The 27,063-nt window shown below is 47.8% G+C and overlaps 1 protein-coding gene across 14 annotated transcripts in view; it reads right to left on the reverse strand.

Moving 5' to 3' along the window:
• Positions 1-4,662: 4,662 nt before the first annotated feature.
• BLTP1 (bridge-like lipid transfer protein family member 1) overlaps positions 4,663-27,063 on the reverse strand; it is a 165,083-nt gene continuing 142,682 nt past the window's right edge. For 6 of the 14 annotated variants that reach the window (XM_060179114.1, XM_060179119.1, XM_060179112.1 and 3 more), the window contains 18 exons: positions 25,733-25,894; positions 24,662-24,801; positions 22,277-22,478; positions 20,208-20,408; positions 19,596-19,775; positions 18,850-18,987; positions 18,041-18,298; positions 16,727-16,877; positions 16,279-16,436; positions 16,000-16,192; positions 15,640-15,857; positions 12,986-13,237; positions 12,595-12,681; positions 12,051-12,254; positions 10,092-10,286; positions 9,646-9,789; positions 7,579-7,744; positions 4,663-5,370 (listed from right to left, as the gene is read on the reverse strand). In XM_060179114.1, the coding sequence (XP_060035097.1) occupies positions 5,154-5,370; positions 7,579-7,744; positions 9,646-9,789; positions 10,092-10,286; positions 12,051-12,254; positions 12,595-12,681; positions 12,986-13,237; positions 15,640-15,857; positions 16,000-16,192; positions 16,279-16,436; positions 16,727-16,877; positions 18,041-18,298; positions 18,850-18,987; positions 19,596-19,775; positions 20,208-20,408; positions 22,277-22,478; positions 24,662-24,801; positions 25,733-25,894 (3,266 nt within the window). In that variant the 3' untranslated portion in view covers positions 4,663-5,153. Of the gene's footprint in view, positions 5,371-7,578; positions 7,745-9,645; positions 9,790-10,091; positions 10,287-12,050; positions 12,255-12,594; positions 12,682-12,985; positions 13,238-15,639; positions 15,858-15,999; positions 16,193-16,278; positions 16,437-16,726; positions 16,878-18,040; positions 18,299-18,849; positions 18,988-19,595; positions 19,776-20,207; positions 20,409-22,276; positions 22,479-24,661; positions 24,802-25,728; positions 25,895-27,063 lie in introns of all 14 variants that reach the window. The other 8 variants (XM_007536354.3, XM_060179124.1, XM_060179121.1 and 5 more) reach the window with 6 other exon arrangements.

The following is a 27,063-nucleotide window of genomic DNA, read 5'->3' on the forward strand; positions in this document are numbered from 1 at the left end:
CCAAAAAACAACAACAACAACAACAAAACAGGGTGTCAGGCAGTAGTGCAGCGGGTTAAGTGTAGGTGGCACAAAGCACAAGTACCGGTACAAGGATCCCGGTTCAAGCCCTCAGCTCCCCACCTGCAGGGGGGTCGCTTCACAGGTGATGATGCAGGTCTGCAGGTGTCTTTCTCTCCCCCTCTGTCTTCCCTCCTCTCTCCATTTCTCTCTGTATTATGCAAAAACAGCTGTAACAACAACAGCTACAAGGGCAACAAAATGGGAAAAAATAGCCTCCAGGAGCAGTGGATTCGTAGTGCAGGCATTGAGCCCCAGCAATAACCCTTGGAGGCAAAAAAAAAAAAAAAAGATTAATTTTATTTATTGCATATAAGAGGTCCACACACAAGGCAGAGATATGGACAAACCAGTGCACCACAGTCCATGCAGTACAGGGGGTGGGCCAGGAACCCCGTTAAGCAAGTCCCTGCTCTACCAGCTGAGACGTTTCCTCAATTGCTGTACTTATCCTTTTAAAATCTTTTTAGGGACCAGGTGGTGGCGCACTTGGTTGAGCGCACATGTTACGGTGTACAAGCACCCAGGTTCAAGCCCCTGGTTCCCCACCTGCAGGGGGAAAGTTTCACAAGTGGTGAAACAGTGCTGCAGATGTCTCTCTGTCTCTCACCCTCTCTATCTCCCCCTTCCTCTCAATTTCTGGCTATCTCTATTCAATAAATAAATAAAGATACTAAAAAATTTTTTTAAAAAATCTTTTTAACAAGGGCAACAAAAGGCAATAAATAAATAAATTTTAAAAATATTTTTAAAAATCTTTCTAAAATGATATACACACACAAGAAAAAGAAAGATAGTAAAGGAGAGACCAGAGCCCTGCTCAGCTCTGACTGATGGTGGTGCAGGGGATTGAATCTGGGGCCTTGGAGCCTCAGCAGTGAAAGTCTTTTGCAAAACCCCTGAGCTGTTAGCCTGTGACTGCAATCCAGACCACATTCGTTCTGGCATTCCTTCTTGCTTTAATGCCGCATTTGGTTTGTGCAGTGGCAGATTCCTTGTCCTTTGCCATTTTGAGGGACAGATGTACCCCCAGAGAACATACCTGTTTCCCTGTATGGTCTCATATTACCTGGTGAAAGCTCTGTTTCCCAGAGCTGATTGCTCCAGTTACTCACGTCTCCTCCAGGAAAAGTATGTTCACTTCCCCACTCCAGTTAGACTTGTTTATCAGCCTACACTTGATCCTGGGGTCCCCGATGGTGTGTGTTTGTTTTACTGTTTTAAACTTAGTTGAGTTTTGCACATCTCTGTGGACCTCAGCAAATGCCTGGAGCCCTTACCTGCTGTTCCAGTTCATACACAGCAACTCCAGCACCCTCATGCAGCCCCTCGGGTCAGCCCCTTCTCCTGAAGGCCTTTGCTCTGGTTTTGCTCCCTGTAGTTTTTGTTGTATTTTGTTTTTCTTCCCCTTAAACTGGTTTAAGTGGAATCAGATTGCATGAAACATTTTGGATTTGGCTTCATTTGCCTTGAAAAATACATTTCATCACATTGTTAGCTGAATCAGTGGCATCCTCTATTGCTAGAGTAGTGTTCCCTTGTGGCAGTGCTACTGCTTATCTGTCCACCTGTCGGGCGCAGTTAAGTATAACCACAGCTTACTGCTGCAAACATGAGGCACACACGTTTCTGGTTCACTTGGGTAAACCCAGAAGTTGAATTGCTTAGTAGCTATCTTAAATCTGCAGAGATTGTTGCAGCAAAATGCCATTGGACTGGGTAGTTGACCTGAAATGTTTGTCAGTCTGGAGATTGGGAAGTCCAAGATGAAGGCACCGGCATGTTTGGGGGCAGAAGAGATGAGAGAGCAGCCTGGTTCTCTAGTCTGAGGGCCCCAATCTGGACTAAACATGTTCCGGGTATCCCACCTCCAGTTAACATCACAATTAGGTGTCAAGATGGGAATTAAAATGCCTTTGCCTCAAGAACATAGAATCTTAAAAATGGGTCAAGAAGACTATTTGGCAGAACCACCCATATGCAAGGTGCTCACTTCAGTCCCAAGTGCTAGAGAAAATTTAAACAGAAAACTATTGGTGATGCTTTTGATTAGTAAAATACCTGCTGCTTCCTTGTGAAAGGTTGGTTTTTGCTGTGTCTGAGACATAGCAGAGTTACTATCAAAGAGAGCTTTATTACCTAAAGAACTTAAACTGGGACATGTGGCTAGCTGTGGGTCAAATTATGGATGCTTCTAGGTGACTGACCCTCCTTGCTGCAACTAGGCTGCAGTGTCTGAGTTCACTCTCTAGTTTCCAGCCCTTTTTGGGTTTGAAGTCCTTTTGGGGGCAGGAGTGAATGACAGGAGAGGAGCTGGGCTTCTGTCCGGTCAGAATCCCTCAGGATGGAAGGAAGCAGCCGGGAAGAGCGTGTCTGAGAGTAAGTCTGTGCTATTTCACTTCACTTGCAGAGACTTGAAGACTAGACAGTCAGCCTGTGTTCATCTGCTCCGTGGCACCATGCCACATCTAGATGCCGATGCAGGTGGCCGCCAGCCATTGTTCCATCCCTGAAGACATGGCTTTCTGGCACCTTTCTCAGCATCTGAGTCGGCGGAGCCTGGTCAGAGCCTTTCCTGGACTTCAGGTGAAGAAGACAGAACTAGATGTTACCAGGTGCTGCTCAGGTGAGAATCGTCTAGATGTCTGTCAGTTAACACTTGTGGTCCCAGGTGACAATGCAGTGTGTGTGCTAAGATGGGGAGGGACCTTGTGCCCTCTCTGTGCAGAGGGCATGGCTGTGCTGGAGAAGCCACAGGCTGTACCATCCCATAGTAAGGGTGGAAGACATCCCAGTTCTGTGTGGTGGCCCTGGGTAGAGCCACTGTAGGAGTCGTCACTCATCTGCTAGAGTACAGCTTGAGAGCTTATGTTTTTTTGTCCATGAGTAGTTTCATTTTGGAAAAAAACACATCTAAATAGTCTGGGCTTTTTACATGTGTGGCTTCACAGCTCTCAGACCACTTTTTATTCAGTTGGAATGGCAGAGGACAGACCACACAGCTGCCCATTGTGGCACTTCTGTGGTGCTGCTAGGACTTAAAGTGGGGTCATGCGCAGGGCAGGCAGGTGCTCAATCCAGTGAGATACCCCTCTAGCACCTTGTGAATGCTTATTTTCACCAGAGCATTGCTAAGCTATGGCCTAGGGTGGTGCCAGGGATTGAACCTACTACCTCAGAGCCTTAGGCATGAATGTCGTTTGTTTAGCCATTATGTTATCTCCTCAGTCCCTCTTTTCAATATTCTTACTGTTTTTATGAAACTAGAGCACTGGTTGGCACTGGCATATGTGACAATTAGGGACTGAACCTGGGCTCCCTGGTGCACAAGTCCTGTGCTATGCTATGTCACTTAGCTATCTCTCCCCAGCCACAACATTCCATTCTTACTGCATTTTACAAGCACTGCTTCGTAGTTAAGGCTGGTGGTACTCCTGACTGGGACACGGTGCTTTTGATTGGTGATGTAAGACAGTGACGTCTCACTGCCAGCTGTTTGCACAGCTCACCTTTCAAGTGGACCCAGAATTAAACGAAGTCTTCTTGTGCAGAACAGCCTCTGTCACACAATCTTGGGATTTTACAGGGAATATTGATAGAGCACATGATTTACTAAACTACAAGGTTCTGATTCACCTGATTCTACACAAGAATTTCAGTTGCTCACCTGACACATGAGATCTAGACCCCTGGCTGATCTTGTTTTCATTTCAGGTAAACATTGGTACTCATCCTTGTTCCTTCTTTAAAGTTGTATACTGGAGGCTGGGTGGTAGCACAGCAGGTTAAGCACACATGGCACAAAGTGCAAGGGCTGGCATAAGGATCCCAGTTCGAGCCCCCAGCTCCCCACCTGCAGGGGGGAGGTCACTTCTCAAGCAGTGAAGCAGGTCTGCAGGTGTCTGTCTTCCTCTCCTCTTCTGTCTTCCCTTTCTATCCTATCCAACAACAACAGCTGTAACAATAACAACAATAACAACTACAACAAAGGCAACAAAATGGGAAAAATGGCCTCCAGGAGCAGTGGATTCGTAGTGCAGGCACCGAGCCCCAGCAATAACCCTGGAGGCAAAAAAGAAACGGAAAAAAAAAAAAAGCTGCATACTATTTTGCCCAGTGGTTGTCATTTTATTTTTATTTAATTATCTTTATTTGATAGAGACAGTCAAACTGAGAGTAAGGTATAGAGAGGGAGAGAGACAGAGATACTGGCAGCCCTGCTTCACCACTCATGAGGCTTTCCCCCTGCAGGTGGGGACCAGGGACTCAAACCTGGTCCTTGCTCATCGTAACATGTGCGCTCAACCAGGTCAGCACCACCCAGCTCTGGCTGTCATTTTATTCACTGTGTCTCTATTTGAATTATTGCCAGTCATGTATTGCAATGAATGGCCTTCCTGTTGTCACACATGCAGCTGTACTCGGCACAGCTGTCCTCTGTGGGACCTGGACCAGCTTATGCTGCCCATCAGATGTGCAGCCCTAGCTTCAGGGAGACCCCTACTTTTTATAATGAATATTCACCCGTGAAAGCTGAATAAGTGACATAGGATGAGCTATTACCTACAAAAATAGCTGTTGAAGACAGACTCAACCACAGACTAAAACCAATTATTGTGACTTTATTACAGTAAGTTACAGTATTTTCGTGATATTTAATCATACCACAATTAAGCTATATACAGACAAGTATTTGTATAGTCTACATTAAAAATAACTAAGAACCAAAAAAAAAATCACATTATCAACAGGATTTGTTCTAAAAGTTATGGCCAACAACAGGAAATTCACAGTTATTCTGAAAGCTTAAAGATGCAGTCATCATGCTGCACATATAGCTACTTAGTCCTCCTGAAGCCCATTTCAATATTTCAGTCTCATTTTCACAGAACTGTCATGCAACATTGTTACTGTATACACAATGGTGGAATGAGAATAAATAAGCTATCTTACAAATGTTTTTTAATGGCCACAAAGTTAAATTTAAAAAATAATTTTACTGTACAAAAATAACAAAACAAAACAAAACAAAAAAACCCTCCAGTATAATGAAACTTAAGGGGCATAGTCATCACCTGCCACAGACAAGAGCGTTAGTGTTCTTCCCTGTCTTTTCCTTTCTTCTCCTTTTCGTCCTGTAGTGCAGTGCCGAGCTTCTTGATAAGAACTGATAGAACCTTGTCCAGTGGGTCCATAACCCCCCTCTGGAGCCACTTGGGGATGGTAGTCCTGGCATGATGGAAGCCCAGCTTTTGAAGAATATAGTCAACACCCACTGGGTCAATCTTCCTTCCAGTCCAAGAAATTAATCTAAAGTAATTACAAATCACAGTTAGAGGGTCATGGAAGCAGGCAGGCTCAAGACAAAGTATTGTCAGCAGGTGCACTTGAATAATCTACTGTACACTCAGGGGAACATTCAAAATCTCAAGATGGTGGGAGTGTAAGGAGCCCTGAGAAGCCACAGTCACAGTATCAAGTGGATTTTGACTTTAAGAAAGTTGGCAAGTTCTACAGCTACCTAAAGGGTACCTGGCTAACCCTGCCACATGCTAATAATCTTATTGGGGAATCCACACAAAGCATAGCAATATGATGTCACATCTAATACAGCTTACACTTTCATCATCTGCTTCAGGCATGTCATAGTGGGGAAAAATCTAACATTTTCTAAGGCTTTGTATTTATTTATTTTTGCCCACAGGGTTATCGCTGGGGCTCGGTGGGGAGCTGGGGACTCGAACCGGGATCCTTACACTGGTCCTTGTGCTTCATGCCATGTGCACTTGACCCGCTGCGCTGCCACCCAGCCCCCAAGACTTTATTAATGGGTCAGCAAGACAGCTTGCTTTGTACTTGGCCCAGGTTCCAGCTCAGCCCCCAGGGCACTGAAGGAAGCTGGTGTTGTGGTGTCTGTTTCTCTGAGAAAGTCTTAATTGAGCAGTGAGGCCCAGAAATGAAAGAAAATAACAGGATAGAGACCCACAGAATCTGACACGTGATGCTGGGGATCAGACTCAGGACTTTGTACTTGGAAATCCCGTGCTGTGGTCCCTGTGCAGCCTCCCAGACGGCTGCCAAACAGTTTTGGGAATGGGGGGGGGGGGGCAACTTTCTCTCAACTCCTGATACTTCCACACAGAGGAACATGCCTGGTTGGTCTTTCAGACTTTTATTTTAAAAAAATATTTTAAAACTGTTTATTTGATAGGACAGAGAGAAGGTGAGAGGGAAAGGGGATAGAGAGGGGAAGAGAGACACTTGCAGCCCTGCTTCACTGCTAGTGAGGTTTTCTCCCTGCAGATGGGGACTTGGGTCCATGTGCCTAGTGGCACGTGCACATAACCAGGTGCACCACTGCCGGGCTCTTCATGCGTGGTCTTTGTCTCTTTCTGGAGACGTGTCCTCCTAGTTTCTGAACCACTAGAAGTGAGCATCAAGGTCAACATGCTCCCTCCTCCTATCAGAGGCTCTGCCTCTGTGCCAGGTGTCCCGAGGGCACCCCCAGGATGCCTATGGCTGACTGCAGCCTCCTCTGTGCCAGGTGTCCCGAGGGCAGACCCACAGGGTGCCTGTGGCTGACTGCAGCCTCCAGCCCCCCACCCTCCTCACTGGCATCACTGAAATGGATGGACCACATAGGGAAGCCCAACTGTTCTGATTTCTGTTGGCCTTGAACCTGGATAGAGAAAGGGGAGGCTATTGAGTGCTGACCAGCTAAAATGCTAGTAGTCAGTCTGTATTTTGCATGAATCATTTACCATTGTAACAGCCTTAGGAAGTGGAAGCCACTTTGGTACTCAGCCTCACCTGAGCCGTGCTCCTCCCACCACACCCTGCACTCCACTGCTAGCTCTACACCCCAGGTGATTTCCACATAGCCTCTTCCTTATCACTTCTGCAGTATTTTAGTACTGACAGTGCTCATTAATTCTGAAGGTTTTCACTGGTGTGGTCACAAAACTTAATACAAATCACTAATGAAGTTGCTACTTTCTGCTTATTGTTTATTATAAGATGGAGATTTTGTTAGTTTAAAAGTCTGTGCCTTTCTGCAGAACATGAGCCAAATTTATTTACTTTTAAAACATACATACTTGCTTTTTCTTTTTCCCCCCAATAGAAATAGAAAGGGAGGGAGGTTGGGGGAAAGAGAAAGAGACACCTGCAGCAGTGCTCCACTGCTTGTGAAGGCCCCCCTGCAGGTTGGCTCTGGGCTTGAACCCGAGTTGTCCTGCATAGTAACATGTGCTTTCTACTAGGTGTGCCACTGTTAGTTCATGATTCAGACAGCTAGGACTTGATCAATAAAACAAGCACCACCACTATATATAGTGAAGGAGTCCGAGAGCCCGTGTGTTCACATCTCAGACAGCTTTACTACTGGGCATAGAGACAGGATGTGGTGACACTGTAGTCACAACACTGGAGAATTGTCCCTCAATGTCACAAGGTGACACAAAATCACAAAGTCACTGCACAAGCTTCCATGCTAGCCCCTAGCAGTGGAAGGCTGACCTGAGGGTGGGCTCCAGATGCCATGTGTTACACATGAAGTCTCTCCAGTCCACAGTCGTGTAAGTGATGCCATCCTCTTTCTGCTTCTCAGAGGAATTGTCATCGTGTATAATAACTGGACTTTTCTGTCCTGGTCTAGTAGATAAAATCCGAGGTGGAAAAATGGCTGTAATAAGAAATGACAGGTAACAGGAATGTACATGTTTGCAGTATTAACTTACTATATGAATAAGCTAATTGACTTCATTTTGCTTATGAACTGGCCAAAGGCTCCTATAATTACATTTCCCCTAAGTGCTAAAGTACCTTTTGGTATTCCTTAGAGAAAAGACCATAAAAATATTGTTTGAATACCATGTTTTTCATGTGTCAGTGCACTTAAACAGATGGTGGTAGAGGGCACTGAAAGTGATGGGTTTTTACTGGCTTATACTGAGATACAAATTCATTTAGATACACAATTTAATGGTTTTACTATGTTAGTGGAGCTACACAGATACACAAGCACACACTTGGAGCACGGTGCTAACTTAGGAACCTGTGTTTCATTGTTAGCATCTTTTCTCTGTGGTGATCAAAGACCAAGCCTTTGCTGGCAACCTTAATAGTGAAATCAGGTCTGAGATTGAGGTAGCTTCCACAAGGAGGCTCTTTAGTTGCTCAATCCCAGTACCTCTTACAGGCAACAAGCAGTCAAAATAAGCAAGAGGCACTTGGTGGCTGACTGGTAGGAATGGTGGTGAGGTCCTGTCTCCACCAGCGGCCATGCTGTTTCTGAGCTCTGCAGATGTTGTGCTTGAGAAAGCACAGACCAGAATGAAGAATTTTTCATGGCACTTTTTGCTTCTTTTGGTCAAAACTAGTAGATACTCATTAAATCTTAAAATTAAGTTCTTACTCTCCCCTATGCAAATGTTTATAACAGCTTATATGAAAAGGGCTTTTGTAATTCCATAGCTTATGGAAGAATAAGGCCAGTACAGTGTTTTACAAAGTACAGAGCTTTCCCATAATAACTGAGAGAATACTGGAGGCTCTCATATTTAAGCAGATCTGTACTTCAGGAGTCTGGAGGTGTTTCACTCAGTGGAGCACAGGTTCTACCCTGTGTGAGGGCCCAAGCACCCAGCACCAGGCAGTATACAGTGGAAACACTATGGATGGCGGGATGGTGACAGTGCTAGGGTGTTGCGTCTATCCCTGAAACTAAAAGTGAAAAAAGAATCTCCCAGGAGCAGTGGAATCATGCACGTCCAAGACCCCTGGGGCCCCAAACAAAAACAGGCTGAACTTGAGTGTGCATCATGTTTAATGTTAAGGTGGAGAAAGAACAGGAGGGTTCCCAGTAACTGGCGTGTGGCTGGTGCCGTGTGGAGGAGGGTCAGTCTGGACTTGCCAGAGTCCTCACGGATTTCAGGGACATCTGGGTTGGGTGGCAGTGTGAGAGGGCCCGCTCTGCCTTTTGCACTCGTTCTCCTAGTGTTTACTGGGAATCTCCTCTGAAATGCCTGCCAGATAAATATTGTATTTCTTTTAGATGTTTAAGAGATCTTGTTTTTGCACTGTGTGCTTGTATAGCTGTGTGGTAAAACTTCACTGGAGAGTGTCCGCGAGTGGATGCACAGGGCCACCTCATGCTGCTGGCAGGAACTAATGCCTACTGTCTGGACAGAGGGACTGGTGCTTATCTCACAGCCTACACCGTGCCACAGCTGGGTTTTTATCACCACACACTGACTGCCAGTATCTCCCCTCAGGGCTGCTTTTCCTACTCGGGGAGAATCGCCTCCATGACACACGAGTGTGGTGAAAAAGGTTGCTGCTCAGGGACTCTGCTGGATGGCACTTCTCACAGGAGGAGGACACACCCACACTTCATGAGGACATTCAATTTCTTTCTTTCTTTTTGCCTCCAGGGTTATTGCTGGGACTCGGTGCCTGTACCACGAATCCACGGCTCCTGGAGGCCATTTTTCCCCTTTTGTTGCCCTTGTTGTTTAAACATTCAATTTCTTACCAAGAGCAATTAACAGCTACCTTTCTTGACACTTGGCAAATGTCACCCACCTTTTTCCTTCTCTTTCAGGTACGCAGACACCAGGTCATGGAGAAACATGATGAGCTCAGCGTCCATGGTCACACAAATGTGGTCAGTGAACTCGGTCACCACGCTGCACTCCACCTTAGGCTTCAGGTCTGCATCTGTAGGTGCTTAGTGACGTGAGTGGCCCCTCGCCCCCCATTACTACCCAAGCCTGGCACTGAAGGCACAAGGGCCAGGCTCCACCCGCGCTCATAAAGGGGCCCTGACTAGGGGCTGCTGTTTCCCCATTTTACTGGATCAAATGAGGCACAAGTGGGTCCCGCTGTGGATACAGGTTATCTAATGCTGGTCAGAAAGTTAACATGACCCCTAAATGAGTTCAGTATCCTGCTGCAAAAATCAGTGGCACAGCAGCAGTCTGAGGGTGTGTATGGACTGTTCTTCACACCGGAACTGGGGTCACACATACCTTGGAGTGAAGGCTCCTGTGGCTCTTGAACATGAATGGACTTGAAGTCCAGCTGCATCCTGGGTAATGCAAAAATCGTCTCTGTCTCATGGTTATAGCTGGAACCTCCTCTGAATCCACTCAGCAGGCTGGAATTCTTTACAGTCGTGCTGTTCTCAGTGTTGTTGGCATCCACGTTGCGAAGTAGGTTAAGCTCTGCACATTTAAAACACAATTCAGATGAAACCAGTAGGCAGGAATGAGTCTGTCCAGCTTTCATGGCATGAGTTATGAAACTTGTCATTTGCAAAGATGGAAAATAAAGGTTCAGTTTTTTAAAGGGCCATAAGATGTTTCAATTTTCTTTTTAACTTAAAAAAATAATGTCCAAAATATTTATTTGCTAGGACAGAGAAGAATAGAAAGGGGAAGGGGAGATAGGGAGAGACACGCACAGCACTGCTTTACCACTCCTGAAATCTCTCTTGAGCCTGGGTCTTTGCACATGGTGACAACGTGTAGTGTACTTAGGTGAGCCACTGCCCTGCCCGACAGTGTTTTAGTTTTTAAGAATAGTGACTAATGGGGGGCTGGGTGGTGGCACACCTGGCTAAACACATCCACTACAGTATGCAGGGACCTGGGTTCAAGTCCCTGGGTCCCACCTGCCGGAGGAAGCTGTATGAGTGATGCAGCCTTGCTACACAGGCCTCTGTCTCTCCCTCTCAGTCTCTATCCAAAATTAATAATATATATAAAAAAATACTAGTGAATTTGGTTTCTTGGCTTTAAAATGATGATGGATTTGGCTGGGCTTCTGAGCTCAAGTTCAGAGTTCTCAAGAACTGAATACGTTATTACAGAATTGAGATTGCATACAATCCCGACCATGAAATCAGGTAGAAGGCCCAGCTTTCCCCCCACACACGTGCTGTGGAGATACCAGCTCTTTCTAGGTACACAAGTAGCTTCGGTATGTTCAGTGTGTTCGCGGCTCCCCCTGCCTGTGTGGAGGGAGAAGAAGCAGTGCGCATGTGCAGAAGCTTCGGTTCCCCCCTTACCCATAGCACATTAATTTTTTGGTAGCCGCCAAAGCACTGCTCAGTGCTTTCTAGTAGAGGCAGAGAGAAATAAAGGGTGGAGCGAGAGAGAGAGAGAAACAGAGAGGGAGGGAGAGAGGGAGGGAGAGGGAGAGAAAGAGGCCCGCCATATCAGTTCTCGGGAAGCTAGCCCATACAGGTGGGACCAGCAGTTGTACTCAGCTCTTCATGCAGGGTAACATGCGATCTGACTTCGGGTGGTGCCAGGGATTAACCTGGGCTTCTGAAGCCTCAGGAACGGAAGTCTTTTTGCACAATCACTGTGCCAGATCCCCTGTCCCCCTCAGCTGCTGCATCAGGGGCTGCCTGCTCTTAGAATGTTTACAGTTCTTCAGGTCATCTCCCCAGACACTTAACACAATGGTGAAAGCAACGCTATCAACTCCAACACTGAGGCCATCAAGCCACTGCTGTCTTAAAGACAGAGAAAGAATGAAAGAGATCACAGCACCAAAGCTCCCTTCAGTGCTGTGGGGGCTGGGCTAGAACCTGGGTCTCACGCAAGGCAAAGCAGCACACTATCCGAGTGAGCTGTTTCACTGGCCCAAACAACCACATTATTAAGGACTGGAGGTAACTATTAATATGCATCAGCAGTTTCACTGCTTTCCAAAACCTTAGTTGTGCAATAGCCTTCCCAAACTGCCAAGATTTAGCAGTGTTACAAAAATATTTTTTCAGTTTTACTAAGGTGAATTTCACTTACTCAAACCAGTTGAAATGATTTCCTCAGATGCTGCACTATAGGTGCGTGCATGGCTGCCACTGTCACCAGGAACAGGGAAGCCTGCGGCCTGCAGCAGTGCAAGCCCCAACACCCTCCCCAGCCCACAGTGTCCCCGAGGGGGGACAGTCAGCCTCTAGGGACCCCACTGTGGACCTTCGTTCCTTGTGGCCGTGACGTAGTTGAACCACTCCTTCACACTCGCCACGCCGTGTGGCGGGTTCTCGTGGCGCCGGCGCGTGATCTTGGTTATGGTTGCCATCGGGCTTTCCAGAGCGCCACAGGGCTTGGTGACCATGGTGTTGTGGCCCAGGTGGAAATCCAGCGTTTGCACAACGTATGTGGAGTGGTCACTAGAGCCTGTGGAGGGAAGAGCTTTTATTGTAACTATGTTCAGAAGCAAGAAAACAAAATTTGCTGCAGGGCCACAGTTGAGCTGTACAGGTAGGGAAGGCTGACACTGAGGGATAAGGACTAAATAGTTTATTTAGATAGATTGTTCTGTAGTTAGGACTGTGTGTGCCCAGGGGCTGCAGAGCACTGGCCATTCTCTGGTCATTAGGAAACCACCATGGGGCCAGCCAACAGCTCACTTGAACCCGAACCCCCTCCCCACCCCCCATCAAGGAAGTTTTGGTGTTCTGGTATTTTTCACTCAGGAGAAAAGAAACCACAGTGTAGGGCCAGCAATACAGCTCACCTGGGAAGGTGCCTGCGTTGCCATGTGGCCTACATCTAAGGGAATCTTGGGTGCTGTGATGTCCCCTCCCTGCTAGAGAAACCGGCCCTAGAGACAACAACAAAAGGACGACAGAAGGTCACTGGGTAGAAAGTTCAAGCTAAAGGAGCGTGGTTTGCCATAGTAAAGCAGAGGTGCAGGTGGCCTGCACTGTACTACAAGCCTTTTGCTCAGAACTACTGACTGACTGCGGCTGACTGCCCAGTAGCAGAATCCTGAATCAAGCCCTTGGGCCATTCCATGCTATGTACTGGCAGTGACCACTGATATGTCCTGTACAGGGTGGAAAACTACTCTCCATCCCGTTTACTCATGTCAGGAGACAGGGAAAGCAAATCCAGAAATAGCTTACCATCTTCCCAGATTTTCTGAGCTTCAGTCCAAAAGGCAATATTTGGTTCTTCTAGATGAAAAAGGGCCCAGGATTTGGAACGGAAATTGGGGCCATGGAAACAAGCCAGTGTCATGTGGTTTCCATGTAAGCTCATTGAGCCTCCAAACTGCATCCCGTCTTCAGGGAGTGGAGTCTGGAACAAGGAGATGTGGCATCCAGACACCACCTTCAGCACGCCAGGCCAGTGTCGGTGGTGAGCGGCATCCAGCACTGCAAGAGAGCAGCGTCCTGAGCCAGAGGCCTCGAACAGCCGGGCACTCGGTGAGGCGTGCGTGACACCAGCACCAGCAAAGCACTCAGAACTGAGCAACTGAGCAGCAAATAAGGCACAGCCTGGGGAAAGGTGCTCGGGAGGATGGAGAGAAGCAGAACATGCGTCATGCTTAAAATGACGTACAGCTCAGGAGCTCTGAACTGGCCATTTCCTCTGGTCTCTTCAAGTGAACCAGAAAGGGGTTGAGAAATCAAATGCAGATTCTTGGTTTTAAGTGCTGTCTTTTTTCTTTTTAATGGTGCGTTGCCAGGAACTTGTTGAGAGAGCTCCCATCCACCTCACCCGCCCTTTAATGTAGCTTCTAGGTGTACAGGTGCACATTAAAGTCAGTGCACAGTTCCTAGTTCCCATTTACTCCAGCAGTGCTCTTGTAATTGTACTTTTACTTCTGTTTTTGTCACCAGGGTTATCACTTGGGCTTGGTGCTGGCACTACAAATTCACTGTTCCTAGTGGCCATGGTTTTTTGGTCTCCCCCTTCTATTTTTATTTGACAGGACAGAGAGTAATTGAGAGGGGAGGGGAGATAGGGAGGAAGAAAAAGAAAAAGTAGACACTTACAGACCTGCTTCACCACTTGGGAGGCTTTCCCTGTGCAGGTGGGGAGCAGGGTCTTGAACTCAGATCCCTGACCTGTGGTATGTGTATGTGTCCTTAGCCGGGTATGCCACAGCTCAGCCCGTCAGCTTCTACTTCTTATTCTGGATCCAACCAAGGATGCACTGCATTTATTTTAAAATTATTATCTTAGCCTGTTTGCCCTAGGACTCTTGAAAGTGACAGGGCTTTTCAAAATAGGAAATATAGGACAGGGGTTCTGCCAAAGTCTTTCCTGCCTGAGGCTCCCAAGATCCCAGGCTCAATCCCCAGCACCACCTTCAGCCAGAGGGAGTAGAAAATCTGGAGGTCACACAAGAGATCTCTGAATGACAGTACAGACTATGGCCAGAGTTTAGCTGTGATTGGGGTTCACTTTAGGCTAGAGAACACAGATAATAACAGAATACAGAGTGGGCAGGCCACAAAACAGGATGCATAGTATTTTGGGACAACATGTCTACTGGTGGATAGAAAGTGCTCTGGGTGAATGTGATCTTTTTCATGTATGATCAACCGTAAAGTAATCTTGACTAATGGCTTCTCCCCGCCTTCCCCTTTATCTCAAGCCACCACGATCTGCTGTGTGATTCTTCATTTGTACCCACCTGCAATCTTCACACCTAATGCTCTAAATAGTGTCTTAGGAAAAACAGCAAGTCTTTTACAAACTCCCCATTTGCTAGCCTTCATCTTAAGAAGCAGAGACAGGGAAACAGTAAAACTGGGACTGGTTTGGTGTATTGCAGCAAAGCAAAGGGCTCCGGCGCAGGATGGTGGAAAAGGACCCGAGTTGGGGGAAAGGGTGTTCTGCCAACACCTGTCATGGCAAGATGAGAAGTTCCTATGTGTCAACAGCTGTGCAGTAAACCTTTAACCTCATAACTCCCCCCCCCCCCAATAAATTGGAAATAGAAACAAAACTCTTGCCTTTGGATCCTTCTAAGCTCAAGTCTGACACCCTCCCTGCTTCTTCGTTGTGTTTCTCCAGTTTCATCCTCTTCCATCTTAACGACCTCACACATGCCCCATTCACTCCTGTGGTGGGGCACTGCCCCTCTGTCCACAGCCCTCCCCTCACATGTCAGAAGTTGCTCGTCTGATTCCTGTTAGCCAGTCCCTCTTCTCCACTTCTGCTTTGTTCTTTTCCTCAGCTTCTCTTGACCTGAAATTCTTTCACATTTCACTATTGAGTTACATTAACTGTGGCCTGTCTCCTACATCTCCTTACCCACGTTTGGGACACGGCCTGTGCTCGACAAGCACCTGCCACCTGCATTTACTGAGGGAAAGCCGTCTGTCTGGTGTGCTCACTCCAGCCAGAAAACTGTCCTGTTGAGCCTTCACAGGCTGGATGGAGTGGGCATGGCTGCAGGTGGAGACCACGCAGTGGCTTCCCTTCCCAAATGATGACAGCATGCTTTCTAGCACAGGCTACAGAAAGTTATCACCAGGACTTTACCCCAAGCCACCCCCTTTCAGAGAGAAACAGACAGGGAGAAAGGGAAAGGTCCTATGGCACTCCTATACAGTGGAGGCCAGGAAATTAAAAAGGTTTGTTTATTTTCTTTTTCTGTGATAGAGGAAGGGGGAGGGGAGAGAGAGGAACCTGCTGCATTGCTAACCACTCAGGAAGCTTCTTCCCTGCAGGTGGGGGGGGCATGTGAGGAGAATTTTTTAATTAAGATCAGGACACGTGCAGTTGAGATAAGCTCTATCTGAGGGTTAGTTCTGACTCTTACACTGTTCCTGTGAGCTTCTCTCCAGGTTGCTGGCCACTGTCTTGGGCGGCAGGTAAGGAACTGGTCCCCAGGTAGACAGAGCTCGTTTACTGGTATCAAACTGCTGTGTGAAGAATTCCTGGAGTTTCATGCCTATTTTTATCAGGTCCGGTGTGGTTGATCTTGAAATCATCACTTGGAAAATATCCCACTTCAGATCTCCATGGACAAATATCTCACTAGAACATGAGGCAGAATCTTTTATCATTTATCTTACAGAAGGAAGCTCAAAAGTCAAAGGAAAACAAAATTGGCTGGGGAAGGGAAGTGGCACGTTTCTTACTCAGGACAGTGTGCTCAGAGCAGTGCTCTGCTAGGTACCTTTTATCAGTTATGCTGGAACCCAGAGTGTTGTACAGGCTGACTTTCCATTCATCCTGGAGCTTGAGGTCGGCGTTGCTGAAGATGCCCATGAGGATGCTCGAGCCCATGTAGTCAACACGAGCTTCTGTGGAGCCCATCGTGATCTGGATTTTGTGGCTGGGCTGCTGATTAGGATGCTCAGAAATATGAGCTAGAGAAAACAGAGATAATTGTCACAGAGAAGCCAAGTGGGGAAAACTCATCAAAATCCGCTTTCAAAAGCCACCTTCCACATACCAACCATCTCCAGAGCATTGACATCGATGGTCCCGCCAACGACCCCACCCTTGGAGTCCAGCTGCGACCTCCCCAGGCCCACGGACATGCTGATCTCTCGGTCCCGATTACTCCCCACAGACAGGCGGCCCTGGCTCTTCAGACCGCTGGTCGTCCAGCTAGAGACAGAGGGTTGTTAGTTAGACACATGGCTTCTGATGTTGTGAACTAGAACAGGAGACAGGCCATGTGCTTCCAAAAACTCCCAACAAACATTTCTTATAAAATGTGGTAAATTTTAGCAGTGTCATTGATGCTGTATTTCTGGCTAGAAAATGACACTGTTATCCTTCAGTTTTTACTTGATCCACTCTGAAATATTTTAGCATTAAAAAAGTTTTGACTCCTTCATAAAAATGAGAAAATTTACAAATTATTAGTATATCTTCTTTGTATCTGAATAACTTACGTTGTATTTCCCATGACATTACTCATATTCATCTGGACGTTTAATTGCTTCAAGTTGATTGCAAACACGACAAGTGTCTCCCATGGGGCCCCCTGTTGGCTTGCTGCCTTGTTTGACTTGTTAAAAGGAGTTGATGTTTTTGAAAGTGAATCTGAAGCAGAAAAAAAAAATCAAACACACATTTAGATAGACACTCAGCCCATTCCAAAGCAAACAGCAGTTAATCATCACTCTAGTCCAAGGAATAAACTATTCTGGTCTTAAAGCCTAGTTATTATGCTGGCTCTAAACTATGCCCCCACACAGGAATGTTCAGGAGGTTCTGGCTGCTTTCTGGAGAGCACATGCTTCTAGGTGCCATCCACACTACACGGGGCTCGAGAGAGCCCTGCATCTGTTCCATGTGTGTTTCTGTATGTTCAGACACATGCTAACTAGTGTCCAGAGCCAGAAAATGTGCACGTCTGAGGCCCATGGTCAGTCTTTTTTTTTTTTTTTCTTTTTTTGCTTCCAGGGTTATCGCTGGGGCTCGGTGCCTGCACTAGGAATTCACTGCTCCTGGAGGCCACTTTTTCCCATCTTGTTGCCCTTGCTGTTGTTGTTATTGCTGTTGTTGTTGTTGGATAGGACAGAGAGAAATGGAGAGAGGAGGGGAAGACAGAGGGGGAGAGAAAGACAGACACCTGCAGACCTGCTTCACCGCCTGTGAAGCGACTCCCCTGCAGGTGGGAAGCCGGGGGCTCGAACCGGGATTCTTACGCCAGTCCTTGTGTGTCACGCCATGTGTGCTTAACGTGCTGCGCTACCTCCTCCCCCACATAGTCAGTCTTAAGCAGAACAAATGCCAGAGCAGAGTGCTGGTCTCATTAAAATAAACCTTAGAAAACAAAAACAGAACCAACCAACCAAACAACCACAACAAAAACTGGCTGTATAAAAGTAATGATGGGGGCCATCTGGTGGCACACATGACAAGCACCTGGGTTCAAGCCCTCAGCCCCACCTACAGGGATGAAAGCTTTGATCAGTAAAGCAGAGTTGCATGTTTCTGTCTCCTTCTCTGTTCTCCCCTCTCCATTTCTGTCTCTACCCATTAAATAATAAAATAAAATAAAAATAATGACTGAATAAAAGTAAATGTTCTTAGTCCCCAGTAACTCTTAGGCCTGGGCTTGTTTATCCAGATAGCTGCCTGAGCACTCCAGCCCTGCTCAGCCCTCCATCCCCACCAGCTGCCAGCCCCCCCCCACACACACACTGAGGCCAGAATCTGAGCGAGACTCACTGAGGCCTTAACAACGTGAGTAGTGTTACCTCTCCGGGGCACTGAGGAGTCAGATACACTCCTTGATCTCACAGATGCTGGGGACTTGAGGCTCTGTGCCGCTGTCCCTGGGGACATGGTGCTGCTGGTCACGTGCTCGCTGAACACGTTCGGTGACTGAGGCGTGTGTGTGAAGGAGGCCGACAGGCTGGGCTGCTCCCAGGTCCTGCAGTAAGCCTTTCTGGACGACTCGGGGGAAAGGTGCTGGCTGACCCCTTCAATGGAATCGGGTGTTCCTGGGCCAGATGCTAAAGTAGAAAGATGAGCAAAGCATAGCACTGTGCTCTGAGGTGATGAATCTCCCACACTAGTAGCCCTCAGTCTGATTACACAAGCACAGTTTGCACATTCCAGCTGCTACTTCACTCAAGACAGAAGATCCACTTCACACTCACAAGGCACTAGAAACAGATTCGACTCAGCACTCTCCACTGCATCCTGCTAACTGCACATTAAGTGTGAAACAGCTAACTTTAGACATTAAGTCTAAAGCCACTATGGTAGCATGTCCTAACATTTTCTTTCTACGCTAAATCGTCCATGGTCAGGTGCAAAAGTGTCTGCATTTCCAGCTTTCATCCGGGGACAGAGTGATCATTACAGGATAAAATGCAGTGGGGTGAAGTCTGAGGCAGAATTGCTGGTCCCTAACTGCGCCTGCTCCCAGTGGTTGCATGAGAGATGAGGCGACAGCACCTCTCACCAAGTAAGACCCACTGTGCCCACTGTGGATCTGGTCACCATGTGAACAAGACTGTAACTGTGCCTCAGTAGAATCATAATCATGCAGCCAGCTTACTTGGCAGATTGATTGTTTGGTCTCCGAGAAACAGGCGTCTTGCGATGCTCCTCCTGTACCAGGCTCTGGGAAATGCCAGAATCTCACTGAGTCGCCGCATGTCATACTTGAAGGAGGCAGAGCCAATATCACAAACAGCTGTTACACAAATGGATGTTGTTAGAAGAGATTCCCAAAGCTCTACTTCTCCCCATAACACAGCAGTTGAATTATGTCACAATTAATGCCTATTCCTTCGATACAGCGTAAGAATCCCACAGTTAGCTCATTGCACTTCCCTCTGCCATCACTTTGCTCTGACATGGGTGAGGGGCTGACAACGGCCAGACCGTCCCGCTGGAACGGACAGTCTTCGAGCTGTGGCAAGGGAGCCATGAACTGGGCGGCAAAGCCATTTTCCCGGTTTGTGTTTTAATTTTTTAATGTGGCCAGTGTTATCACTGAGGCTCATCAGTCCCAGTGGCCATGTTTTTCTTTACTCTAGATGGGGGAGAGGGATGCAGGAATGAGCAGAGAGACAGGCCCCACCACTCAGGAATCTGCCCCACAGGCTTTCTTTGCCAGGTGGTCCCCATGGGCTCAAGCCTGGCTCCCAGCCCTGGGCTTTGGGTCTGGAAGCAGGAGAGGACTCTGTGCCCTGCTGACCGGCATCTCCCAGACCAGAGCTTTCTGTTAGTTCGGCCACAGCCCACCAGCCCTTATTTCTAATGCTGGACAGATTTTAATTGGAAGGATGAGGCTGTTACCAGAGATGTTGATCAGTGTGGTGTCCATTTTGCTTGGAGACTTGCTCATAGATGGACTTTCGAAAAACGAGGCACCTCCTGAACGCCTTATCCGGGACAGACTCACTTTCACAAACTCAAGGTTTATACTGAGTGAGTCTTTTCGACCAGTGACTGAAGTAGGCTCTTCATCCACATTCCCTTTAAAAAACACACACTTATAGATGCCACTCAACTCTTTAGTTACATGAAATCATCCGATACACGGGAATATGCCATCAATTAAAGTCACCTAAGTGAGGCAGACATCTAATGAAAGGCCTAATGAGTCTCAGTGTCCCAGGTGATAGCAGGCTCGTAACCATGACCGAGGAGGTCACAGCCACTTGAGTATGGACTGGAGCTTCCAGGAAGGGCCAGCGTCTGCACTGTAGTGGCAGACCTGCACTGGAAGCAATGAAAGTGAGATTTACTATCTCATAACAGCCGCTCCAGAATTTAGTTCCTTAGACATGCAGCAACTTACGGAGACTCGTGCTTGATAGATCACATGTAGGCTGAGTTCTTAAATTCTTAGGTGATTTACCCAGATCACTTAACTGATCTCTCTGGCTGTAAGGGCACAGAACATACCCAGCCCCCCCGATCCAGATGTGAGACCAGAAACGGTGCTTTTCTGTTTTCCGGCCCCGTACGGGTGGAAGACGTAGAGAGAGAAGTCAGACATGCAGGCGGTGAAGCTGAGGCCCGAGGAGCTGCTGCTGGGGCTTGTCAGGTCCGACTGGCTGCTGCTATGCCGACTGCGACCCAGGGGGCTGCCCAGGCCCGAGGAGCCTGCAGAGACAGGACCCAAGGCATGAGAGCCAGTCCTGGGCAAGTCAAGGTCACACGGAGGCACCCAGACACCAGCAGTCAGCAGGGTAAATACTGGCTTCTGGTCAGGACAGGCACCACTAGTGACCTTGGAAGGAGGCGCTAGAGGACTGGCCACCCTCCCTGTCTCCCCTGTGCTCCCCGTGGCAAGCAGGAAGAATAGGAAAGTCAGGGAAGTTGGGGCTGGGCAGGGCAAACTCTCCAAAGTCCTAGTCATGTGACTTAGAGGTGGTTCAGCAGGAAACTCAGTGCTCACGAACAGCAAGTTGAGAGCTTCCTCTCTGCTAGCACTGACCATGGGTGAGTGAGCCAGTTCAAAACCACTTCCAGCAAACAGACTGCGAGACCACCTGGACTGACAGTGACTGGAGTCTGCACCTCCAGACTGGCCCTCCTTTGGCTCAAGGACAGCCCTGGGAACTGCTGGGAACACCCAGGCTCCTCTCCGTCCTGCTGCTTCCTGCCTGCCTGGCTTCCTGCCTGCCTGGCTTCTCGCGCCTGGGGCTACCTCCCACCCCTCTTCAAACTTCCTGCCAGCCAGCTTCTGTCTGCTTCCCACCACATCCCACGCTGTGCGGCCCAAGTGACGCCTTCTGCCTGGACTGCTGGGGTGGCCAGCTGTCCCCACTCTGCTCAGTCTCCCTAGTCTGGGCTCCAGACTTACATCAGAACCACATCCGGGGTCCTGTGGATCTTCCCATGGCTTGTGCACACCAGCTGGCCCTTTCTCAGTCTACCCTTGGTTCGATACATTCCACTGCCACCAGCTTTTTCTCTCTTCTTTGAAGTGGCTAGAGGCTTCTGCTTTGTGGGTTTTATATTTTCTGTCATTCTCCAGAGCTGCTGCTAACTCAGACCCACCTAGTTCATGTTTCTACTTCAAATCTGCTTGACTGTCCATGATGTTTTCTACACTAGCAGGAGCCATCTGTCTGCCCAACCCAGTCTAGCCAAGACCTTAGACAAGCTCCATAAACGGCCCTTTGAGAAGATGGATGTCACACCTCCACTTGTAATCTGTTCTCATCACCCTTCCTTCAATGCCTTATAATAATCAAATGCCTGTTTTCTAACAGTGTGGACATAAAATAGCTGTTCATTTGTTCTCACAACATATTCCCGGCATAGCATATGTATACTGATATTACTGTACATTAATAACTTATGTGACAGTAAAAAGTGACTATCTCGACAAATATGGGTCTGTTTATTCCTTCTCCCTCACATAGCCAATAAAGTAATAAAACAAACTCAGCACAATGATAAGAATTAATGCACAGTGTTGGGCAGGAAATAGTGGATCTGGTGTCCTCACTAGTGAGGAGACAAAGATCTTAGCAGAGAATAAAGTGTTACATACCTTAAGAAAGTTACCACCTCTGACTTAGGAATTTCACTTTGAAGTATCTATACTAAGGATGCCTATAAATATTAATATATAAAACACTCACCTCAATTTTATATACAAAACAAAAAGCGTGGGTGTCAAAATGACACGAAGGCTGATGAAATGAAACTGCTATCTTGGGCAGTGTGCTCTCTGCCATGGGTGTGACCTGTGTCTGAGTCCAGCTCCCACTGCAAGGAAGGAGCGTTGGTGCTGTGGTCTCTCTCTCTCTCTCTCACTTTCTGTCTCTCTGTCTCTCTCTTTTAAAAGCCCACAACAAAATTCTGCCAAACTGCCAAGAAGTCCACTCAGGACTGGGTCTGCTCTAGACTCTGTAAATAACCCTCAAATATCTGCTCCAAATTCACTTAGAGGTCTCTGTTAGTCCCTGTGAGAAGATCTATTTCCAACAGCCTGGCCTTCAGCAGTGGAGTGAGAGTACCTGGGGTCCCGCCCTTGCCTGCAGAGGCCTTGGATCCACTCTGTGCAGCACACCCTCCAGGGGACAGAGTCTCTGCAGGGTACCCTGTCCCCAAAGTCTCCAGCTCTCCACGGTTTGAGGAAAACACCAAATCCAGGGAGGGCAACTTGAGCATGCATTCCACTCTAGACACTGGCAAACAGCTGAACTTGATCTGCGAGGGCTGGAGATACAAAAAGAGTCACACTGGGTTCCAGACATCACATCCAATTTTTAGTGCAGTCACACATACAGAATGCGTCACTTGGCACTTAGGGCTTTGTGCCTAGTCCGCATAAGCCAAATGTACCAAATTTGTCACTTGACACTTAAAAGGATTGTTTAATGTCCTACTTTTTTCAAACACATGAATTGTGACCTAAATATTAACAAATGTTATCATCTTAAAAATTCTAAATATTTGAGGAGCAACAAACATTCAGACATTTGGGATAAATCAGGACATTAAACACACTTAGGTTCATATTCAAATCTATTAAAAGAACCAGTTTCCCTCATGCCAGATATGTTAAAGGAAACCTCAAGTTTCACTCATATTCTCAGTGTCTTATTAGATCTCCAGGGGGTCGGGCAGTAGCGCAGTGGGTTAAGCGCACACGGCATAAAAATCCCAGTTTGAGCCCGCCAGCTCCCCACCTGCAGGGGAGTCACTTCACAGGCGGTGAAGCAGGTCTGCAGGTGTCTGTCTTTCTCTCCCCCTCTGTCTCCTCTCCTCTCTCCATTTCTCTCTGTCCTATCCAACAATGACGACATCAATAACAACAATATTAATCATAACAATGATAAAACAACAAGGGCAAAAAAAAGGGGAAAAAGTGGCCTCCAGGAGCAGTGGATTCGTGGTACAGGCACCGAGCCCCAGCAATAACTGGGGGCAAAAAAAAAAAAAATCTCTAAAGAAGCTGCTGCAAAGCCCCAGGTCTTTTGGGTCCAGTTGCTATTGCAGATAAGAGTTTGAACACATAATAGTGTTTCTTTTATTCTTGAAATCAACTTTAACATTTTAACTGAGTGTAAACTAGACCTTGAATTTGGATACAAAGAGCCTCTTTATTTTTTTATTTGTTATTTATTTTTTAATTTTTTATTTATAAAAAGGAAACAATGACAAAACCATAGGATAAGAGGGGTACAGCTTCACACAATTCCCACCTTCATCTGCACTATTCCAGCCTTTAGGCCCATAATTGTCCAACAGTTTGTTTGACTTTGTATGTTAACTCTCTTTTCAGCCACCAGGTTCCAGATGTTAGCAGGATGCAACCAGACTTCCCTGGACAGACAACCCCACCAATGTGTCCTGGAGCTCCACTTCCCCAGAGCCCTGCCCCACTAGGGGAAGAGAGAGACAGGCTGGGAGTACGGATCCACCTGTCAACACCCATGTTCAGCGGGGAAGCAATGACAGAAGCCAGACCTTCCACCTTCTGCATCCCACAGTGACCCTGGGTCCATGGTCCCAGAGGGATAGAGAATGGGAAAGCTATCAGGGGAGGGCATGGGATACGGAGTTCTGGTGGTGGGAACTGTGCGAAGCTGTACCCCTCTTACAAAGAGCCTCTTTAATAAATGGATTCTAACAGTGCTAGCAATACTTCCAAAGGCCTTTAGAAAGAAATACATGAAAACCATAGCACTCTTAGCAGTGACCTAACAAGGTCACTATAGAGTACTGTCACTACAGTCTGCCTAACTGCACTTCTTAGCTGCTCCCAAAGGAACAAGGATGGCCAGAGATCCTGACTCCATAATTACCAGTTGTTAAGAAACATTTAACTTATATGATTAAAATTTTTTTTCTCTTATTTTTTGCCTCCAGGGTTATTGTTGGGGCTCGATGCCTGCACTACAAATCCGCTGCTCCTGGAGGCCATTTTTTCCCCATTCTGTTGTCCTTGTTCTTGCCCTCGTTGTTGTCGTTATTGCTATTGTTGTCATTGATGTTGTTGGACAGGACGGAGAGAAATGGAGAGAGGAGGGGAAGACAGAGAGGGGGAGAGAAAGACACCTGCAGACCTGCTTCACCGCCTGTGAAGCGACCCCTTCTGCAGGTGGGGAGCCAGGGGTTCGAACCGGGATCCTTACACCGGTCCTTGCGCTTTGCACCATGTGCGCTTAACCCGCTGTGCTACCGCCCGACCCCCTATGATTTTATTTTTGCCATAAAAGTATATCAACTTTTAAAACTCTCAAAAGTTTACCTTTTAGATTGGTGAAGGTCTCAGCACAGTTTTATATAAACTTTTATTACCAGCAGCACAAAATGCTGGCCAAGAAGATAATACTGGAAAGGTTAGCTGCAAAGTCAGGACCTTAAAGCCATAAGGAGAGGCTGAGTGGTCTCACCTGCACCCGCACATAGACCACCACGTCTACTGGAAAGGAAGAGTACGCCGATGTGGAAGACGACACCAGAGATGTTGCTGATTCTTCCATAGGATCTGGAAGCTCAAAGTGGCCCATGTCTTCATCTTGTGAACTGACAGCTGGGAAAATGTCTTTGTCTGAGTTTCACCATCAGAGCAAAGGCAGGCTCTTTGTGCAGAGAGCGGCAGTGAGGCGCGAGGCACGAGGTGCGAGGTGAGGGAAAAGGAGCCAGAGCATGTTCCCCCCACATCCTTCCATTCCTGTGCCTGCGCTGGCCCCTCCCTCCGGCCTTGGGGCCACCCCGAGCTATGCACGCATGGCTGCAGGAGACCAGGAGCCCCCGACTAGTTTCCTTGTGGCCACCCCGAGCTCTGCACGCATGGCTGCAGGAGGCCAGGAGCCCCCAACTAGTTTCCTTGTGGCCACCCCGAGCTCTGCACGCATGGCTGCAGGAGGCCAGGAGCACCAACTAGTTTCCTTGTGGCCACCCCGAGCTCTGCACGCATGGCTGCAGGAGGCCAGGAGCCCCCGACTAGTTTCCTTGTGGCCACCCCGAGCTCTGCACGCATGGCTGCAGGAGGCCAGGAGCCCCCGACTAGTTTCCTTGTGGCCACCCCGAGCTCTGCACGCATGGCTGCAGGAGGCCAGGAGCCCCGACTAGTTTCCTTGTGGCCACCCCGAGCTCTGCACGCATGGCTGCAGGAGGCCAGGAGCCCCCGACTAGTTTCCTTGTGGCCACCCCGAGCTCTGCACGCATGGCTGCAGGAGGCCAGGAGCCCCGACTAGTTTCCTTGTGGCCACCCCGAGCTCTGCACGCATGGCTGCAGGAGGCCAGGAGCCCCGACTAGTCTCCTTGTGGCCACCCCGAGCTCTGCACGCATGGCTGCAGGAGACCAGGAGCCCCCGACTAGCTTCCTTGTGAAGGGGACGAGATGACCAAGTCCTTTTCCTATTGTAAAATTCTCCTACTGATGAAATGTTACAGGGTTGTACTAAGAGATTTTCTAAGGCCATAAAACCCAAGAGTGTTTGTGACAAGGGAAAACTCACTTGTGTAATTCCTTTCGATCGGTGTGATTGGGATTGTTTCCAGAGCCTTCTCTAGAAAGTCGAGTAGGCAGGGGCTGATGACCATCTCTTCCGGCAGTGACTGTAGGGCCACCCAGGCATACAGCTTGGCTGTTTTCACCCCTCCACTTCCTTTTCCTTTGGCTAGAATATTGACAAATGCCTATTAATGACACACACTTAGTTATGAGCACTAGAATGTGGGAGTTGATCAGGTGAAGTGCTGTAGACTTCACACCATACAGGCATGCAGTGAAGGAACAGGCTGAAAGGAACAGCGCGTGGTGTTAGAACACAGGCTGGATCTTGAGTGGAACAACAGTGGTTCCTACTTGCTCTGGGTCACAGAGGTTGGTGCCACTCGTCAAGTTCTTACTATGCTAATTTGTTCAGAACTATCACTTTAACACTGTTTCTTTCTAGCATTACTTTATCCACTGAAGAAGATACAGAGAACAAGGGGAGCCGGGCGGTAGCACAGTGAGTTAAGCGCACGTGGCGCAAAGCGCAAGGACCGGCATAAGGATCCTAGTTCAAGCCGCCGGCTCCCCACCTGCAGGGGAGTCGCTTCACAAGTGGTGAAGCAGGTCTGCAGGTGTCTGTCTGTCTCTCCCCCTCTCTGTCTTCCCCTCCTCTCTCCATTTTCTCTATATCCTATCCAACAACAATGACATTAATAACAACAACAACTACAACAAAACAACAAGGGCAACAAAAGGAAATAAATAAATAAATTTAAAACTATAAAAAAAAAAGATACAGAGAACAATGATCAACTCTGTGTGCCAAGTCAGGGAAAGACTGTTTTGAGGTCTCCCTGAACCCTTGCTGCTATGATCTTGCAGACTGCTGCTGCCTAGCACGGCTGACCCTCTCATTCTCCTGAGTGGCCATGCCAGCGTCTGTGGCCTCAGCCTTGGCCAGCCCTGGCTCAGGCTCACAGCTTCAACATGGCCCAGCTTTCTGAAGAGAGGAAAGAAACTCAGCTTCCCTCATTTGTAGACTGGGCAGAGTAATACGTGACCTTCATGGTCACAAGCAAATTGTCAGTTGAAAAGCATTATCAAATACTAGCTGTCATCATGACTATAGGTTGTTGGCAAAGTCATGACCTATTTTTCTGGTTTTGATGCATAAATGTGTCATGGCTTTTCCGACAGTCCTGGGTTCTTTGCATTCTTTCTTCCCAATGAAAGCTTAGCAGACCATCTTGTGATGTTCCCGTTCTCTTGGCCTGTGTGGCCAACCTCCACATTACTGCCAGGGACACCTGCATCTGGGATCACGCTCTGGAGCGGCTCCCTCCTTAGCAG

The sequence above is a fragment of the Erinaceus europaeus genome, chromosome 19, assembly GCF_950295315.1.
Source record: "Erinaceus europaeus chromosome 19, mEriEur2.1, whole genome shotgun sequence".
NCBI lineage: Eukaryota > Metazoa > Chordata > Mammalia > Eulipotyphla > Erinaceidae > Erinaceus > Erinaceus europaeus.